This window comes from Poecilia latipinna, unplaced genomic scaffold, assembly GCF_001443285.1.
Source record: "Poecilia latipinna isolate Pla-1442-1.1 unplaced genomic scaffold, P_latipinna-1.0 Scaffold684, whole genome shotgun sequence".
In the NCBI taxonomy this organism is placed as follows: domain Eukaryota; kingdom Metazoa; phylum Chordata; class Actinopteri; order Cyprinodontiformes; family Poeciliidae; genus Poecilia; species Poecilia latipinna.
The window spans coordinates 64,567-85,329 of NW_015113300.1; the positions used below are offsets into that span (position 1 = coordinate 64,567).

The following is a 20,763-nucleotide window of genomic DNA, read 5'->3' on the forward strand; positions in this document are numbered from 1 at the left end:
GGAGGAGGGAGAGGAGGAGGAGGAGGAGGGGGCCAAACTGCTGGAAAGGTTTCAAATGTTTCCCTAAAGTGGAGCCATCATATTTACTCTCCAAATGTGCAAATGAAACGGGATTAAACACACAAGGCGTGTTCACAGACATCCGCACACATCTGGCATTGCTTTGATAACATGTGCTTTCAGGTTTTGTAATTGAACATTAATAACAGCGTATAATAATGATGTATGGCTGGAAAACAGATGTGGATTCTGTCCCGTTTCTCCAGCTCTGGAACATTAAAAGAAAGTTTGAGATGCTGAAATTGTTGAAATAGCTGGTTACTAAACAGAAGCTCATGACAAATTGATTTATTTGAGGTCTGCAGTGAAACCGCAGAGAGACTCGTGAGCATGTGATATGCTGAGAGGCATTATGTTCCCTGGTTTGGCCGACCTGAGGGTGAGCCCTCCTTCAAATCTGATTTAAAAGGGAATGCAGGAAATAAGCTAACCTTTGTAGGAAATAAAAATCTGATTCCTTCCTGGGTCAAAAACTCTGGTAAGTCAAAGCTGAAATCCATAGAAATAGACACAATTAAAGGTACAGTACATGCAAAATTATAACAATAATGATGTAAAATGTGATGCAGTTCTGTAAACAGCTCAGTAAAATAAAGAAATGGAAGATGAATTGTATATTTAGATTTAGATAGCAATGTTTTCTGCCTCATTGTGTTTTGAATGTTGGCCAATTCTTCTTGCCCTTTTTTATGTCTGTGTAATTTCTGGCTAAGTAAGACTGGAAGGTAAAATCTGAAATCTGAACAAAATAACCTCAGTAAGATTATCAGCTTAGCAACATGAGACCAGATGCAATTCTTTACACAGTACCTCACAAATTGTTTTTATTTTTCATAATACTACAACATAAAATACAAACAATCCATTAAAAACTCATAAAATCATTCCCACAACATAATGCTGCCACCACCGTGTCTAATTCTTACCATCTAGTTGCTCTGTCTGAACATGGTTAATACATTATTTAACTATAAAATAATGTTTGCATGATCAGCTTTTGCATTTTTGAGCCAAGTTTCAACTTGGCTTAGGTCTTATATATTTATGTATTCATTAATTTTTTAAGTTAAACATTAATTTACCAGGCAGTCCCTTGAGACAAAATCTCCTTTATGAGGGTGACCTCAAAACAAATTATAAAAAGTGAATACAGACAAATAAAACATCATAAGATTATCCTATATGAACAAGAATAAGATTGAGACTTATTTAAACAATTTAAAAGGGGTTAAAGAACAGAAGAGTTTTAAATTTGTTCATGGGAATAAATTGTTGGAGTTGAATGAGAATACCAACAAAAACACACATCTAAAAATACTTACTTTCTATTAAACAAACCACAGTCAGGATTTCCCCCAGAAAACTTGTTAAACCCGGTGATTGGGTGCTAGGGCAGTCCTCCAGCGGCGGCCATGTTTTTTAGTTAAAAAATGTTTACAATTGACAGAAAATTTTAAAATATCACCTGATAGTTATGAGTTACTGGAAGACTGAAAGATTAATACCTAAACACCAACTATAGTCTTAAAAAAAGGCAATAATAATAAAAAAAATCTAAAATAAATAAGCAATGCTAATCCTGGTGCACAAGTAAAGCCTGGTGGCCCGCCAGGCTTATTATAACCTGTGGGAAACCTTGATTTTAACAGTATCTTGTCTATAATGCTCCCCAACACCAGACTCCTTTTGAGTCTGTTTTATTTAAAAGTATCAACAATATTAAGTATTCCCAGCTGAAGGCCAGTCGGCCGTTTTCTCTCTGTTCGTTTCATTGCCTTTACAGAGCGATTCACTGCAAGTAAGATAACTACTATTCAGAATTTCTCAACTGAACCACACTGTTTAATTTCAGCGCTCTTTAATTTAAATGTTAAATGCTACCTTGACTGATGGTCACATTAAAAGTTGAGTAGTTTATAAAAATAAAATATGTAAAAAGACTTTTAGCTTCGTGGTCTCAGGCTTTAACAAACCTAATCTCTAAACTCCAGTAATGCAGTTTCTGCTCACATAGTTCAATTAAATTTCACATTTTAGTGAAATGTCACAGTAAAAATGATTGATTTTCTCAGTGGGGGAATCAGCTGAGAAATTATTTGCAGCTGAGAAATCCTGATCTCTGCAGCTGGCCCCGGCTCCTGGGGTGATGAGTTCACTGCCTCTAATGTGTGCTCGAAATTAAATTTCTCTTTGGTCTTGTGGTGGGAACACAGATACAGATGGGTTCAATGCAGAAGTCAGATTCCTGTGTCTCTTAAAGACATGTTTGGGAAATAAAGGAATTGTTCTTTGGGCACTTGAGCATTACAAAAAGCCACAAAATTCAATTTGAGCAAGCTCTTGGAGACAGTAACATCTGATAATCTTCATAACCCAGAAGTGAACTGAGAAAGTGGGATTTGACCTATAATGCTTCCTTGAACCAGTTAGGATAAGTTTATGAGATATACAAACATATTGATTACATTATTTTGCACAAAAGCATCCTTAGATAAGAGTTTAACTTGATCCGTTCTGCCTGTTTTCAGCTCCTTTCAGAATGAGCTGTTTTAGGGCCTCGTCACTTTAAATCCTAATATGTTTCTGCTGGCCATGCTCGCTCAACCCAACATTTACACTCCCATGTGAAAACGGCTGCAAACAGAAGCACCATGATACGACCGTACATCTTTGAAAAGCAGAAGTGGAACCTCCAGCACAACAAACAAGTATACGGCAGATGGTTTCTGGATGGTAAGTGAACAACAAAACACTTGTCTTTCCCAGCAGCCATTGTACAGCGGTAAAACCAGCTGAGCAAACGTGCTGGAGCTGTGTTTGGGTTGCTAGGTAACGGCACATTTCCTGTCAATTGTGAGTCATTTTGAAATGGCTTGTTTTTAGAAGCAATTGAAACTCAAATGGAAGTATAAAGACATATAAAAAGGTAATTTTGCCCCTTTAAGACCAGCTTATCATTCTGGGTTGAAAATCTCAAAGAGCTACATCCCGCTCCTTCACTCACACCCAGCACACCTTCTGCTCCCAGGTGTTCTCGTCCACACTCGCGCCCCTATCGGCTTCACGCTTCACCTGCTAACAGCTATTTTAATGGATGGGGGATGAGCGACACAGTCTAATTTCTGACAGGGTTACTCTGTGCCAGATGCATCTCAGCACAAGAAGCGGGCCTTTGAGCGCGGTCCCTGGACCAGGCCCTGCTCCCATTGTGCAAAGGAATGTATGTGCTTACATTACTGACAAAACTGTTGCTGTGATGAAAAAGGAAATATGAGTGTCTGTGTAATGGAGAGGGTGCAGGCAGCGGTGTTTGCTTTGATGTGAAAGTGTTCAACATGCGTTACACTCCGACGTGAAAAGTGCAGAACTCACCTGTTAGTAATAAGGCCCGGGTTCCAGTCCAGAAAGGGCATTTCGCTGCATTCCTCAGATTCTGCTCCACCAGGGTGGCTGGATGGATGTGTGCACAGTCTCATACACACACACACAGAAACATTTTCCTGTCACTTTCCAAAGCCATGCAACAGCTCATTAGTGAGGAGACACACTCCAGATTGTCCTGCAGAGTTGGTGGATGCACAGGAGGCGGTGTGCAGATAAATCCTTTTTCAGCTTACACAGATAAAAAGCGGTTTTGGTAATTACAAACTCTTCTCTGCAATAATCACAAAGTAAAACAGGACAACGCATGTTGAATCATGTTTCGTCTACTTTTAAAAAAGTGGAAAAAAAACTTGATGAGGGTCTCTGTCTTCTCTTGATATCTGAAAGAAATCTATCTGTCCGTCCGTATCAAAGCAGCAGCAACGACCAAAGAATGTTGGTGGTGAAACAAAAACATAATAAACTGGAAACAATAAACAAACACAAACTTCTAAATTAAAAGGATAAATTTCTCAATTAAAAACCTGAAAAGGGCAGCATGCATTTGAATTCAGTCACTTTATTTTAATACTCCTCAATAAAATTAGAAGCAACCAAAAGCCTTCAGAAACCTGATTAGTAAAGAATCCATTTGTAATTTAATCCCATACAAATCTATCGGTTATTTGAAGTTTGTTAGCGAACAAACTAGGTCATGAAGCTCAGACACAGCAGACAGGTCAGGGAGAAAACTTTGGAGGCATTTAAAGCAGAATGATGAGATAGAATAATATTCCAAACATTGAAAATCTTACAGAGCTCTCTCTGTTCAATACATCACCTGAACTGCAAATCCTCCAAAGACACATCTGTCCATCCTGACTGACAAGGAGAGTATAAATCTGGTAACTGTCATTTGAAAATGAAAGATATACAGAGGGAAATTTAAGCTAAATATTTAGTTTGAAAATTTAACATTTAGTTTGGAAAATCAATAATTTGGAAGTAAATATTTAGTTAGCAAAATAAGTATTTCATTTGAAAGCTAAATATTTAGCTTGTTAATTTAGTTTGGAGCTCTGACATTTATAAATGTATTAACAACATGGTGGAAACATGACTTTGAAAAATTAACAGCCACATTTTTTCTTCATGGCAGGCTAAATAAACCAAATTATTGCTGTTGATTTTTTACTCTACAAACACCAGCCCATACATAACTTATTAAAAATAAAAAAGCAACAACGTGGAGTGAAAGGAGAAAATGAGTACAACACCTAGAGGAAACTATTGATAAAACAGGAAGGTCACATCACCAGTTTGGTAGTATTTCAGATATTTAAAAATGAATTAATAATTATTAACATTGACTAATTTAAAAGCCTTATTTCGTGATGTTTTTCAGCCATACTTGCTTTGTTTCTGCAGGGAAAATGGAAGCTGGTCACAGTTGATTAGATGATGAATGAGCTAAAAACAGAACAATCATGGGGAAAAAACGCAAAAGACTTCAGGAAAAACTCCACACATACAACAAAGCAATGGTTAAAACAAGGTTAGATATGATTTTCTTAAGTTGTGTGACGTTATCAGTCATCGTTCCTTTACCTGTAACAGAAAGACGTTAAATCAGACATACTCTGTCTGAGTTGAGCAGTTTAAAACAAGTCAAACAGCAAATGTTTAATATGTCTGTGGCAAAAAAACAAACAAAAAAAAAAACACATAAGTGGCTATCATCACAGCAGATCATTGTTGAGAGGCGTTTTGTTCGGCAGAATCATTTGGATTTAGTTTGTTCAGTGCACCAGCTGCTTCAGCTGATGAAGAGTCCGCTGTAATCATTTTAAAACCACCATACAAGCTTAAAAGCACAGAAACGCTGACCAAGAGTTATATTCTGGTCCAAAAATCTAAACGTTTACTCCAGAGAGGAGGCAGAGAGGTGCAGCTGATCTGGAGGACAGATACAAGTCCCAGTCCGCACATAGAAACACTGACATTCTTCCACTGAATAAAACCAAAACCAAATTGAAAATTTGTGAGAAAGAAACCCTCAAATTTTAAGATCTCATTAATTTTCTAGAAAAAAAAATTTTATAGAAAAAAAACTTGAAAATGTGAGTTTCAAAAAGTCAAACATTTTCAAAACTTGTTCAAATCCAAGTTTTGTTTCCAGAAAATTTGTTTTTTGATAGAAATTTACTCCCTTTTTTTATGTACAATGGCTATAATACGCTCTTGTAAGGATATACGGCCGACTAGGAATTAACATTTTCAACAAGGTCAAGGCGATACAACTTCTTTGTACTAAAGGAATGGGAACTATTACTAAAGACTTAACGAAACCTATTCCAAAAAACCTGAACCAAATCCTTAATGTGTTGAAATGGCCCAACTCCGTTTCTTTCTTTCTTACCTGTCAACGTTTGGCTTTGTTCCCCTGCCAAATGCACGTCTTTATTCAATCATTCAGTACAACTATTCATCCTCCCACTCTCTGTACGGGCTGCAGATGCTGAACCTGGCTCTCATTCCAAAACAGCAGGAGTCTGAGTCTCCCCGCTCATTAACACAGAGCATTACCTTCCACCCCCAGAACACATTTCATTCTTCTCACACTTTCACACAGCAAAGGAAAAAACAGACAGAGCAAAAGCTTTATGCAATAATTTTATTAAATAGACATTTACTGTATTACAAGATACACAAAGAGGGCATCTTTGGAAGTCAGTTCCAAAAAGATAATTCAATTATAACAGATGAGATTCTCATGTTCTTCTTCAGTTTTTCATCACTGGTCCTGAAAAATGAGAGGAGTTATAAAACCGACGTTCTGGTGTAAGAAGCAGCGCATTTTCCACTGCGTACTCACCTTAACCACGTGGCCATGAATCAGATATGGTGACCTGAAGTCATGCTGGCAGTTGCTGTATCCCATTCCCAACCCCAGGCCCGATCCGAACGACACAGGCCACGTTCGACCTGGTGGGAGGAGAGAAAGGAAAAACAAAATCACATCTGCTTGTTTTCACAGAGATACAAAGAAATAAAACTTACGTTTAAAGAAGAGGACGGAGAACACAATGCCGATACCGACGCCAGTCGCTGCAAAGAGAAGAAGAGAAATATAAAGAAACTGATAAAAAGCAGAGCATGAAATCGGGTTACTATAACGACAGGCAGCTGGGTGCAAACAAGAAAAATAATCAAATCATTCAACATCTCTGCACAGGGAACAATGTGAATACATTTTATTTAGCATAAATATGTGCAGAATACAAACAGAATAAACCCACTGAATGTTTTCACATTTTGTCACATTACAAAATCTGTATGTTGCATAAATAGTAAAGTGAAAGGAATCAGTTTCTTTTTTTAATAAATATAAATATGGAAAGTGTGGAGTACATTTGTATTCATCCGGCCGGCTGCGATGAGCAACAAATCTGTTAAAATAAAAGAAGCTCAAAAATATCCATTTGCATGATTTATTGTTTTTCTCTTTTCTCTCTTTCTACTAAAAACCAGATGATAAAAGTCTTCTGGTGCTTTGGTCCCACAAACCCCTATTTTGTTCACAGAGACTTCATAATTCATTTTATTTGTTGTTTCTGTTTTGGATATTTAAAATGTTTTCCAGTTCCAGTTAAATGTTATTTTAGAATTTAAATGTTATCTATCTTTACAAGTGTGTTATTGCATTATTATGACTTCACATTTATATTACTTGAAATTGGTCTCAAAGCAAATAAAATTTTCAGCAGGGAAGCTGCTCCGGGTTTAAGGATTCAGCCAAATATGGCGATCCTAAAGAGAAAACTAGTCAAATGTAGAAAAAGACACAGGACTGGGACAAATGTCCATCTATCAGCAGGACACAGACACTGAACAATCAGCTGGTGCTACAATTAAATCACAGCATATAGCTAAAGTATCCTACACGATGATGCTGCCAGCATCAGATTTCATTGACTCGAGTGAGACGATTAGAAATAGATGCTCATATTTGTCAGTTTAAGTCTAAAAATTGTGATCATGTTTTTTTTTTTACTTTGCCATACACAAGTAAAAAATAAGAATAAATAAATAAATAAAAATACATTACATTAGAACAAACAAAATTAAACTAGTACATAAATAGACAAAAAATAGTTACATTTCTACCAAAGGCAAAAACGCAAAGTTTCTCCAATAATCACTTGGTAACTATGAAATATTTAGAGGAAAAAATGGTGTGCCTTTTTTATTCGCTGCATAAATACTTTTATGTATTTACTCAAAATACATAAAAGTTTGTGATTGTAAAATGTAAAAAATATTCAAAGGAGTTATAAAATACGGTCAGTTTGTTGCTAAATTTTGCTCGTAGAGACTAAAAAACCCAAGACAGATAAGCCAGAGGGATGGAGACGAGTGGGTCTGAAAGCATCCGTGGCAGGTCCATCTGTGGAAACCAGGGAGGGTTATTAGTAAGAATGCATCTGTGCGCTGAGTTTCACCTCGCTGCAGGCCACACCACACCCAGCAGCAGGCCGGCCAAAACACAAAACACATAAAAAAAGCCATTTGGGCCCATGCGGCTCCTAATTAGATACAGAGAACTATGCAGCATGACCGATGTGCCTCAACCAGAACCCTCAGACTGTTTCTTATTACACAGTTTACACATGTCAAACAAGACCACAAAACCCTCAGCTCATCTTTATTATCGGTACACATCAACAATAACTTTCCTTCCATTTCAAGCGACGACTTTGTTAAAATCTGAGACTTTCCGTCTTCTGGAGCCCGAGTCTTTCTTTGCTCTCCAGCCAGAATGTTTCTGAAGCCTCTGATTTTCCACTGTCAGGGATAAAATGAAAGCTTTTGGGGGAAAATGAGAGGGTAGATCAATATCTCATTCCCTTTTCTTTTGTCTGGATTCCTCCTCAGGGACTGGATTATAACAAAAACATTTGTACATGAATCGAGTGAAAAAAAACTCAGTGGGCTTTTCCAGCAAATGAAGTCCAGAGCTGTTTAATTGCACTGTTATTCACTGTTTGAATTATTTTTTGCAAATGACTTCAAAAAGCCAGTCATATTCAATCAGCGTGATTGAATACTGCACCTCGAACCCTAACCCCGACTGTTTTACTCTGGCAAATGTTTCTGCTCCACTCTGTTGTTTTTAACCAATACCATGACTTCAAATTCCTTTTTTGTTTCAGTCACAAGTTATATTTGGAGACCACACTTGCAGCAGGGCAAAAAAGAAAATTATGTTTACCGAGCGTTACAGCTAAAATAAAAAGTGGATGTCTCCCTGGAAGGATTAAAACGGGCTCCACAGACGACGAAGCTAATCAAAAAACGGTTTAAACAATTAAATAAAAGCAGCCTTACCAGCATTTTAACACTAACTGTGATTTTTAATGACTATTACTCATTACCCTGGTGGATTTAGGATTAAATTTTAATTTAAAGAGAATGAAAAATTAGGGTGATGGCACGGAGGTTCTTCAACCTCAAACATGGATCCACAAATAAATCATCGAAATATCAGAGGAAACAACAAAAAGCTGGTCAGTAATTATAAGAAAGGTGTGATTTCTTTAGTGTTAGTTATTTTCCTGTGATCACTGAGTTATGTTTTTTGAAAATGTTGTAAACTCTAAGAAATTTATATTTTTAAGTTAACTTTTTATAATTCATATCGGAAACAAATTTCTTGGTTAAACAAAATCATTTTAAATTTAAAGTGACAGCATAATTTTGAGCTTAACTGTACACTTTTTTGTCTTTTGTACATAATTTTAGAAGACATTTTTTATTTCTTCTTCAGCTGTAGTAATTGTGGTTCGTATTTGTTAGTGTTTTTGTCTGTCAACATGTACATGTTAACATTTATTTATCACGTGAACGTTAACTAAGACTCTCTTCATGAGCCAAGCTGCGTAAATTTTTTAACACAAAACATGAATGTTCCATTTAAGATGCGTGATAATGACATCTTTGATGTAATAAAACTTGTGTTTATAAGTGAAAACAACCCAGCTGCTTTGTGGCATTTCTTTGAGTTCCCTGCTTAAAGCTGTCAGCCGTGCCAAGGTGTCTGGTTGCCAGAGAAAATCTTCAACATATGTTCGGCTCAAGGAGGCGCACAACAAAGCTCTGTAACTTTCCATAACCAAGCCGTCATGCAGCCCTGGCAACCTTTTCTCTTGCAATATGTAAATGTGTTCACAGCTCATATCTTTTCAATGCTCTGAATGATTTAGAAGCATTCTTCAGAGCATGAAATCAGATCCATCCTCAGAGTTAAATGATGAGTTATTCAGTACAGGATCTACACCGTGATTCACAGTCCAAGAAAAGAAGTGAGCTGGACCTGCTTTACTCGTCTCTAGAGGTCAGAAATAAACACGGAATCGGGAATGAGAAACCAGTTTTACAAGCTGCAAGCCTATTAGCTCGTTCTGGTTGTAACAATTAGCAACATCCCCCTTTTTAACAGGAAACAACTGGGTTTATTTGAGCTGTGATGTTAAATCTGATGGCTGCCAAACTTTGCCTCTGAGACAATCTCACGCAAGTCTTACAAGAAAAGCACGGCAGTGATTCAACGGGCTTTAGGTTCACTGCTGAGTTTAGTTTCTCAAGCTTGATTCTGTGTTTTTGCACATTTAACGCAGGAAGTCTGCACCTGTGCAACCTGTGAAGTTTAGCAGAGATTTTAGCTGCCTCTTGCTCTGGGTGTCATCTGATGCACGTGCCAATTCGCATCCTGATTTGGTACACAAATCTTCTTTGTTAGGGGTGCAGCGATTGCAGCTTTTTGGTTGATCACTGACTGACATTTAAAAAGCCTGACTTCCCGATTCAGATTTTTTTGTTTAAAAAGTCACCATTGTTGTAACAATTTCACCAAGTTAGCACCGCTGGGGAAACTATTGTTAACGTTGAATGTGCAGATGTGGCCAGGTGGGCGTATCGGACAGTTCTCTCTCGAAGCAGATCAAAACAGGACAGTGGTTGATTTCTAAACCTTTACCAAGGTAGAAAAGATCAGTGTCACACTGAAGTATCGGACGATCGAAAACCTCCCAAAATTATGGAAAACAGGGCCGATTTATCGTGGAACTGTAATTTTTGTCCCTTAATAAAGGAGCCCTTCATGACAGTCATATTTAGTACTTTTTGAAGGATTAATTTTCTCTCATGACCTTCTGGTAATCTGACTCCAGATCTCAAGTCTGCAGCACCAATAGCTGGTAAACCGTGTTGTGATGATGTGCCGTTTACCAAAAATGTCTCCATAAATTTGTCAATCATCATCTGTGGTGTCACCTGTCCAAAGGGCATTATTTCACAAGTCTTGTGATTTTTTTACATGCAAATTTACAAACCTAAGTTCTTTTACACATTTTTATTACTGCCCTGGGCATTAGCATTCAGCATAGTGATGTTTAGTGCTAAGATACATCTTCTGTTTTATTTATCAGGAATTTGTTTTAGCATGGCACATTCTAACCACAAGGTAACGTTGCTATGAGCCCTTTTACTGAGAAAATATGCAAATGTCTTTAATGTTTCAACCAGTCAATCAGGTAGCCATCGGTGTTTCGATTGATTTGTGATTCCTTGTGTCACATTTTTCCTGTTTGCCTTGTGTTAAGACTAACACAAATATGTCACAGGAGCAAAATGCCAAAACTTCTCCCAGGAAATCACCCAGTAATCACTTCATTTGAAGTATTGGTAGCTTCTTATGCACTATTGGGGGCAGTAAGTCTGTTTCTGACACACATTGTTGAATGACAGTGTAATATTTCACATGTTATTATTCTGATTCTGTGATTCATTCATTTTAAAATCCAATATGAATCAACTCATTATCAACATGTTTTGATGCGTGAAATATTGGAACTGATGGAAAGTTTATCTTATTTTTACCAGTACTGTGTAGGTAACAAAAGATCTATGTGAAAAGATAAAAATAATTTCAATCAACAAAAGTGTTTCTCAAGATTTTGGATGCACCACAGTTAGAATAAGGGTCCATTGAATCTGAACATATTAATTATAACCAAACATTTTCTTAAAAAGAATAATGCATCTATATCATAAGTATTCTAATAACAATGCATCCTCAGACATTTTCTTTAATAATGTTCATTTAAAGTGCCTCTCTTCCAATCTTAGGTATAGTTTTAAACATGTAATAAATAAGAGTTATGAGTGGTAAATCTGGAAACGGTGTAATTCGTCTAAAAAAACCAAGAGACCAGATTGCAAATCCACTGGATGTTAATAAAACGGGTACATTTCTTCCACACAACCGTAAGTTAACATATTTCCCATTTCATCGATCACAGATTTTCTTAAATAAAACAGCTATTCTCATTCATTCGCTTTGACCTTAGCAACAGTTACAGCATGGTTACAATAATACCCAGCTCAAAAAGTTCTCCTTTAAACCGTCTGCGGCTTTCTAAATGACAAAACGCACAGTGAAACTATTTAGACCAGTAAAGAAACATTAAACCACATGAAAGGAGAGATATTTACCTGTTTTTAAGGCTGTGTCAGCAAGACAGCGGTCCCATTTTCGCCCGAGCTCGTCTGCCATGTTTCCGGATGTGTCGGAGATCCACGAGAGTATCGCGAGATCGACATGAAGTCACGCGTATTCTCTGAGTTCTATTTGACTTGTTGACTTGATCTTTAAAAAAGATACAGTACGTACAAAAAGGTGACCGTAAGCATGTAAAGAAAGTGGAATGAAAGTCTTATAATTATAATAATAATAATAATAATAATAATAATAATAATAATAATAATAATAATAATAATAATAATAATAATAATAAATATTTTGAATATGTTAGTTGTGCAATCAAAATTAATTGGCTAAAATCCTAAATTAAAACGATACGTTCTGGTTTCATATACAAGCAAATATTTCAATAAATTTGATGACATAATTTATTCTCAGGTGTAATTATGATCTAAAGAAACTCATAAGATTAATCTTATTTCATCAACAGGAGTGGAAGATGATTTACAAACGTAATTTCACTCCCCATAAACACTCAGTTATTCTAAAACTAGAACCGTTCTAAACTGTAGAACTGTGATGTCAAAAATAATAATAATAATAATGAAAAGTTGAAAGTTTATTCATATTGACTGAAAAAGGGCATATGGTCTGTTTTGCCATTTTTTAGATAGTTCTTGGAAAAGAAGAGGAGGAAAAGAAAAGGAAAAGAAAAGAGAAGAAAGGAGAATAAACTGAAAGAAAAGAAGAGAGGCAAAAAGAAAAGGAAAGAAACAAAAGAAAAGAAAGCAAAAGATGGAAAAAAGGAAATAAAAGATAAGCAATGTTTCTAGTTATACCGATATATTCTATGCCTTTTGCTTGATTGCTCCAAGAAAGCACACATGGGAGTTAGATAATTGCTTCTAACACATCATCAACAAAACACAAAAGTTGTTTTGGTTTACAAGCAGGCTTTTAGGGGAATGCATATTTCAGCAGTGTCGTTATGCTGTGATTTTGATAGAAAACACCTGGAATACATTTTAATGGCTGGGTTTGCTTTTTCACCAAATTCTTTGATAAATGACTTTTTTAAGAAGCAACCACTAAGGAGGTGGAATAGAAAATCAAAAACTCCCAACTTTTGCACCTTCTTGGAAAAGATTTATGCCACTTTCCCAAGTATTGATTTCTTTAAACACATCAGTCAGAAAAAAATGTGTTTTAAGTGGTTATATTTTATTTTCACATCAGGTATCTTCATGATAATCGGTCTAAAAAAGATATTTGTTTCGAATATCAAGATGCTTGTTTCCAGTTGTCTTGTTCAGAGATCCAAGATATTGCTTCAGACTTCGCTTTCCGATTTAGATGTTTTACACTAACATGTCAACAATTAAATTAATCTACCCTTTTATAAATTAAATTCTCTCAGTACTAAATAGGTAAAATTATACAGGTCTGTATAACCTCTATGTTCTTTATATGCTAGGTGTTTGTTTTCTTTAAACTAAGCTAAAATGAATTTTGATCATTTTGAAGCCAGCTTTTAACATTTCTGACTATTTTTGGGGGGAGGTAACCCACTAATTTCAACTTTGGAGCTACATGTAGACCTCACTTAGATATCCATCAATGTTAAGTGTATCCCTGGTTTAGACCAGTATATTTTATCTAGATTAGACCATGCAAAACTGCTTTTGATAAGCGTGGACTAAGCTTTTTAGGTTTCTCAATCATCTGCTACTAATTCCAAAACGTCAGAAATAACACTGACATTTTTCCTTTTGTTAAACATAGAGGAAAAATGTCAGCTGGTCTGCATAGATTGTAATTTCCAACCAGAACAACTACACCTTTGTACAGAGACAGTATCTCTGTAATACAGCACCAAAAATAATTTCTCTGAAGTAGATATAAATTACTTTGTGCTCAATGATTATGCTTTACAAACTAGAAGTTACAATTGCAGAGTTGATTTAATTAGAAACAAATAGTAAGAATAGCGAAGAAAGAAGAAAAAAATGTTATTACAGTGGGATTGTGGTGTTTTCATTTAGCAGTAGCCATATTGGATTTTAGGGATGCGGTGGAGAAGAAGCACAACCTCTGATTTCTCAGTAAACAGAGAACAACACTGCTCTAGATGATCTATCACGACTTTAATCAGTTCTGTTTGTTTGTTTCGTTTCCTTGCATGTACAGACCCGTGACATTGCCATTTCAGACTGGTCCAGCAGCTATGCTCATGGCACTTTAGTACTGCACTTGTAGTACTATCAGAACACAGACTTTTTAAAAAGTTTCCTGATTCTGTCAGGTGGAAGGTGTGTATTGAAAAGCATCCTGTCTCCCTTTTTGTTCCCAATGTAAACATACTCCGGGAACTGTTTTGTCATAATTTTATGTAACCGTCTATCTGCCGCCCTCTGCGTCCGCATATTTGTCGCTCAGCGGCTCTCTTTCCATACTTGGCAATGCCTTTCTTGCTCCTTCGCTATTGGTTGCAAGTGAGCAGAGCTCCGAGTGACCCGGAGGTAGAAGCGAGGCCTACTGTTTTCTCACCGCAGCCTCCTTCCTGTAGCCCGGTTGAGGAAGTGAATTTCGCTGACAGGGCTGGGTTCAGTGAGGGAGAGGCGAATAAAACATCTTCCACTGGGGGAACTAAAACAAATAAAACGAAAAGAATAAAAGTCGTGAGGAGCCAGGTGTATAACCACAGCGAAGCTAAGGTGTACAGCCGTTGGTGAAACCGTTCCCGCAGAGACCGTCGCAGACATGGTAAGGGCCGTGCTAACGCTACTGGGAAGCGGTGAAGGGGTGAGAGGCTTCTGGTTGGAGTGCTGAAGCTTTCCGGCCAGCTGGATGTGCTGGCTGGTAACCCGAGAGAACCGGAGAGCATAACTCAAGGAGGCATCTTAACTGTGACCGATAAGGAGCAGTTAGCTTTGTGGCTAATCTAGATTCTGTTTCTTCCTGCTAGTTAGCCATCTGCTAACAGCCAAGCTACATGCCCCGTAGGCATAGAGTTAGCACAGGATGTTTTGGATTTGACACAAGTTTGTTAACGGTAGCGGAGGAGATTCCTAATATAGCTCTCATACAATCCCTCCAGCCTTTAACGCAGACTTAAATAGCCGAGCGTCGGTTTGCCTGCTGCTAAAATAAAACTGCTGGCTCTTCCTTTTCTTAACCATAACTAGCTGGCAGCTCTCTCTGCTAGGTTTCCCTGGCTTAAGAGTTTCGCCGTAATTTTGTTTCTCTGTAGTAATGCCGCTCATTTTAAAACATGTCACCAGTCAATCGACTCTTTTTGTATCTTTTCAAGTGGGCACATTGATGTTCCTTCAATTTTACAAACGATAATATTCAGGGTTAACCAGGAAAGCGTAAAATGACAGCCTAGGTCAGAGCAAGGCGCGATGCTATGAGAGTCTGATTGTATACAAACATTAGGTCAGAATTTAAACCATGATTTTCAAAAAAGCAGGTCTGTAAATATGGTTTTGAATGAATGATAATTCAAACAGACTCTTGATGACAGACATTACCAGCAAAATCTTGTTGTACTACAGCAGCACTGTCTTTTACAATAACAAATCTAACTGTTGGCCTGTTGCAAATAAACAGCATTAGTAATATTAGTTTACATTATTTAAGTTAATACCCTTAAATTGATTAAAAGCCAACACTGAACAATGAATTCTAGACTTTCCCATTAAATATTGTGAGTTATATTTAAAAAAAAGAAACAAGTGGTCTCTTGGATTTATTGAGAATCTGATCAGATTAATCAAAATTCAGTTATACAGTAATTATAAGGATAATCAAGAATTATATTTATCAATGTACCTGATGACATCCAAGCAAATGGAACTTCAAGTAAAGACCAACAAACTAATTACAGACAAATTTTAATGGGACATTTAATTATTTACAGTTTTTCCTTTTGTAAACATGTAAAAACTGCATCAGTCATTCTACTAGAGATTAGAGTTGGTCAGTTTTCCCTGGACTGTTTCACATGAAGGCAATTAAAAGCTTAAACATACGATTTTTTTTTATGTATCCATTAAATGGACTCTCACAATTTTCTGTCTATGCGTACAACTCTGTCAGTGACTTTTACGTTTAGATGTTTTTTCTTTAATACAAATCAAAAAGGTTGTGGACTTAAACACATCTATTAATAGCCTGCAGTACATGTTTTTTCTTTATGTATAAGAAGCTTTGGGGGCAATTAATAAATAATTTAATCTGTTTATCTCATTTTATGACCATTAAGTCATATAAAATGGTCTTAAATTCTACATTTAATTTAATAGAAAATTTTGTTCAGATTTATTTGATGCTATATTTATTGTCTATTTGTTTCAAACTGCACAGAAAGAGAAAGGTGGTCCATCTTGTATTTCCTGATTTAAAAGGTTAGCTGTTCTGTAATTTTTACCCAGCAGTGCTCTGTTTTTCTGTCTGGTCTTTCTAAATAAGACGGTAACTAAAAACTCACTCTTTATCAGAATTCCAGCTAATCCTTTTATTTCCAGCCAGTCACATCGGACTTTAAATAGACCACATTCATCCACAGTACTGTGGTGTGTTCCACATCAGCGATATGTAAAATAAAAGGTTTTCCATATGCGAGTTAACACACTGGCTATTTTTTTATTATTATTTAGTATCATTTAATTCAGTTTGGTTTCCTTTTAAAACCTCAATGAAAGAAGTTGTAAAAAATCAAATCTGCTGTAATCCAGCTTTTTTTTTTTTTTTTGTCCTTCATGTTAAACCCACTTGGTTTACGTAGAAGTAGCACATCTCTTGTACATCCATGCAAACTAAACACTCCTGTGTGTAAGAGGAGAGCGCAGCTGGAGTTTCTCCAGTGTCGCCCTCTCTCCTTGGTCTCACCTCATCCATCCTGCTCCGCCTTGACCTCAGGGGGTTGTCTGCTAGTCTGAGCGGTGTTTACACCAGGAAAGCACTGCTGAGGAATGCAGCTGCTGTCTGAAACAGGCCGTCTCATCAGGTGAAAGAGATTTTGGAGAAGATGGGCAGCAGGTGACCGTAGAGAAGAGGCATTGTGTGGGAACCTGTTGAACTCAGGGTTCGGTTTAAGGAGAGTGTTTATATATTCCACCATGGATTCCTTTCTTGGATTAGATTATAGTGCTGGATTATGTTAGTTTTACAACTTTTACAAGTACAGAAGGTGAAATAAACATGTGTAGTGGTGATTGTTGATTAATGCAAAGTTTCATAAATGGATCCTGTTCCTCACATATAACTATTTCTGTTGCCTCAAGACCAGAGGGACAATTTTGCTCAAGTCGAATTTTATTCCGGTATTAATTTTGACAACAGAGGAAAATGTTTGTCGCACAGAGTGTAAACCTGTAAGTCATGATAAAAAACAAGTTTTGTCTGTCTGCTGTTCCAGTTTGGAGTGCATCCTCCCACACATTCCCCACAGTTTCATGCCCTGGCCGGTCCACTCGGCCCTGCGATCTCATGACCTGCTGCTCGTTGTGTGTTTGGGGAGAGAAAGCTCCCCTGGGGTTAAGTTCAGACCTGCATCTGCTCTGTGCTTTGTAGCAGTCACTAAGGTCTTCATTCAGCTGTAGCTTATTTGCTTGCCCTTTTACATTTCTCATTTCATAAAGCTGCTGCTGCAGCAGATAAAGGCTGTCACTGTAGATACAGAAGCTGCTGATGTACAGAAGGTAAAAAGGTTTAGTCTGGCTGCTTTAAGCTGTGTTATAATTAACTCAGCAAAGCAAATTTAACTGACAAGTTACACATGCATACAAAAGTCACCTCTGATTTCTTTGTATTTTACTGTCAGGCTGCCACAACTTGCTGGTTTTTCCATCTGCAGGTTTTCTCAAGGTCTTCCTTGACCACTTTCTAAAACTAACTTTCAGTCTGGTTTTTTTAATTTAAGCTACTTGACTCTGCTCTCCCAGTCATTCAGGCAAATAAGGTTCTACAATTAAATATTTTTCTTAAAGGCATAACATTCATATAATGTTCATCAAGTTATTTTGACCAGACACCTAAACTATGTGTACTGACATGGTTGGGTACAAGAGCTAGTTAAAAGTTTTAGCAAGAATTATATTCATTTTAAGATTTTTTTTTATGTGTTTTTAATTCTCACATAAAACTAGCTATGTCTCCTCATACAATTAACTTGTTTCATTTGTTTATTTTTGTGCCTTTCTATGCTGGCCCATCAGTTTTTAACCTCTACAAAGCATTTGCTATACAGTTATCAGCATAAAAAGTGCTACAAAATTACAGTTAATGCACAGAAACTGCAGAAATAATCAGTTTTAAGGAAAAAACATTGAAAGACCTTCAGAAAGCCTGGATAAGTGTTGATCAAACCACTTTAAATGATTAGAAGTAATCTGACTGCTGTCAAAGCAAACATGAAGAAATTAGAAGTGGTTTTAATGTTTTGGCTTCCGTTCATCGGATCGATCAACGTTTTTTTTTTTTTTCTTCTTCTTCCTTTCTGTCTATGTATTATTGAGCGTTTGCTGCTTAACCTTCAGTTTTTTACTCTGTCTCTAGTTCAGATTCTATTCCTGCCCACTACATTATCAATATCCAGACACTGTATAGAAGCGGTCCTGTTTAAACACTTTTAGATTCGCCATTTGTCTTCCACATCTGTCAAAGATAAGATGATATACAGTTAAACAAGCACTTTATCGGTGGGATTTTATAACTTCCTGCCTGTCTTATATGTGCCAAACAGTTTAAGTTATCCTATTAGTTGCCTATCTCGGTGGGAAAAATGAGTTAACTTAATAAGCAAAGGAAAGGCGATGAACCTCAGGTTAATATGTGCTTTTAGACATGCAGAGCCTTTTGTTGAAAGTGCTAAACATGTTGTAGCCACACCCTGTCAGTGAGCTCTCAGCAGCTTAATTTACGTTTTGGCTCATGATAAACACTAGGCCAGCAGAGCAGCTAAGGTTTCCACGGCGCACATCGCTCTTTCTCACCTAAACTAACGTCCTCTGGGAAAACACACACAATAAAACAAATCACTCATTAAAAAGTTATTCTTCAAAAGTTAGATATAGCCTTTCATTAAACTATATGTTATCTTCCCAGATGATTTAACCAGTATCTTATCAGCCTTATAAGTTGGCAATCAGCAGTAATAATGCATTTCTCGTCCGTTTGAGATGTGAACTAGTGCTTTTGTGCAAACCTGTTGTACTTTTTGTGAACTTCTTCTTGTGTTTGACCTCAGAACATTTTCCTCTTCCTCTGCTTGTTCATGCCTGAGCAGTGCAGGGGTCCCGGGCCAGGTCTTTGGGGTCCACTGCCCTGTCTGCTTCAGTCTATCAGACTCAGATGATTGCATTGCCTCCTCTGCATCCTGTCAGGTTTTACAGGAGCCTGTTCACTATCTATTCATTTATGTCATGTGGGTGGCAGCAGGGGAATGCCTAAAACATGCAGGACATGCCCTGAGGACCAGGGTAATGAGACGTCTAAAATGCTCCATGCAAACTAAAGAGTGCACAATTCAAAAGTTCCTGGGTGATTTCCCATCTTTTTTTTTTTTTTTTTTTGTAAAACGTTGACCTACACATAGAAAATATGATTAATATAAGAAGATCTTTAACATAAAACATAGACGCATTCAAATTTGGTTTTACTAGCCTTCCTGCTGTGAGCAGTCATTAAATATTTACCTTAAGGATTGAGTCATCCTCGTCTCTCTGTGGGGGAACATTTGCTGTAGAAATATGGAGTTCCTTAAGGGTCAAAATTATCCCAGAGTTGAGTTTTGAACAGTGTTGACAGTCTCGCATTGGCACAGCTGTCATTATAGAAACAACCTCCTCTGTGTGTCGTCTCCAGAATTTGGGTTCTTGACTCTAAGATTTCCACAAACTGTGGCAACATTTCCTAAACCTGCCTGCTCCATAATCGCCACAGAGTAAGAGCTCAAAAGTATGAAAACAGCAACCTTGCTGGAATATGTCCGACCTTCCTGTTACCTGTTGAAACTCTCTGAGTTACAGAGACATGTCTCAACATGTTGCAGAGATTTGCTTCCTTTTAAATGGTTTCTTGCATCTCTGTGTTTTCTTAGACTTCATTATAAACTCCCTATAATAAAAATGGATGCCTTCCACACTGGAAATTCTTCATGTCTGTGTTGGTTTTGCTTGTCTGTGGTTCACTTACTGGAAAAATATTGGACTTTCAGTTACTGACTGACTAGTAAATCTAAAAATTGACTCTGGTGAAGAACAAATTTTTCCCTCACACATTCCTGTCAAATAGCGCAAAAGATTAAACATCTAATGGCCTATTTCTGCCAGAATTTTGACATAGAAGCCTTGTTGTGATTTGTGTTCATTTTGTAACTTAACTGTGACATGTTTGCTGCTCCTTTTGTCCTTTACCAAACGCTCACATGGGAAGTCATGAGGCTCCTCAGGCTGAACTTGAGATGTGGAGTCTGTTACCGATCGTTCCTGCAGAGGCATAAAGATTTCCTGCACAGTCAGATTGTGCATTTAATGTACAGAATGTTGCAAGACTGGTCATTACATGCTTTGTTTTTGTTTGTGGAGCTGACGGATTATAGAGCTTTGAATACAAAGCAATTCAAAATATGCTAACGGATATGAAAGAGAGTGACTCATCCATCTGATGGCTGTTAATTACTGTGTATTGCATCTTTATGAAATTATTTAATTTCCTTGAAAAATAAAATGTTTCCCATACCGTTGGTGCTATCTGTAATGCAGAACACATTTATCTGATTAATTTTAACATGA

General features: G+C 37.0%; 2 protein-coding genes across 4 annotated transcripts in view; one reads left to right on the forward strand and one right to left on the reverse strand.

The window, feature by feature from the left end:
* Positions 1–6,078: 6,078 nt before the first annotated feature.
* Positions 6,079–12,085, reverse strand: LOC106954837 (MICOS complex subunit Mic10-like). The gene is made up of 4 exons (XM_015044630.1): positions 11,977–12,085; positions 6,484–6,531; positions 6,299–6,408; positions 6,079–6,226 (listed from the first exon to the last, which is right to left on the reverse strand). The coding sequence occupies exons 1-4, from the start codon at positions 12,035–12,037 to the stop codon at positions 6,218–6,220; spliced, it is 228 nt and encodes a 75-aa protein (XP_014900116.1). The 5' UTR covers positions 12,038–12,085; the 3' UTR covers positions 6,079–6,217.
* Positions 12,086–14,459: 2,374 nt separating this feature from the next.
* The window catches only part of capzb (capping actin protein of muscle Z-line subunit beta), an 18,283-nt gene continuing 11,979 nt past the window's right edge, over positions 14,460–20,763 (forward strand). For 2 of the 3 annotated variants that reach the window (XM_015044631.1, XM_015044632.1), the window contains exon 1: positions 14,460–14,728. In XM_015044631.1, the coding sequence (XP_014900117.1) occupies positions 14,726–14,728 (3 nt within the window). In that variant the 5' untranslated portion in view covers positions 14,460–14,725. The remainder of the gene's footprint in view (positions 14,729–20,763) is intronic. The other variant, XM_015044633.1, reaches the window with a different exon arrangement.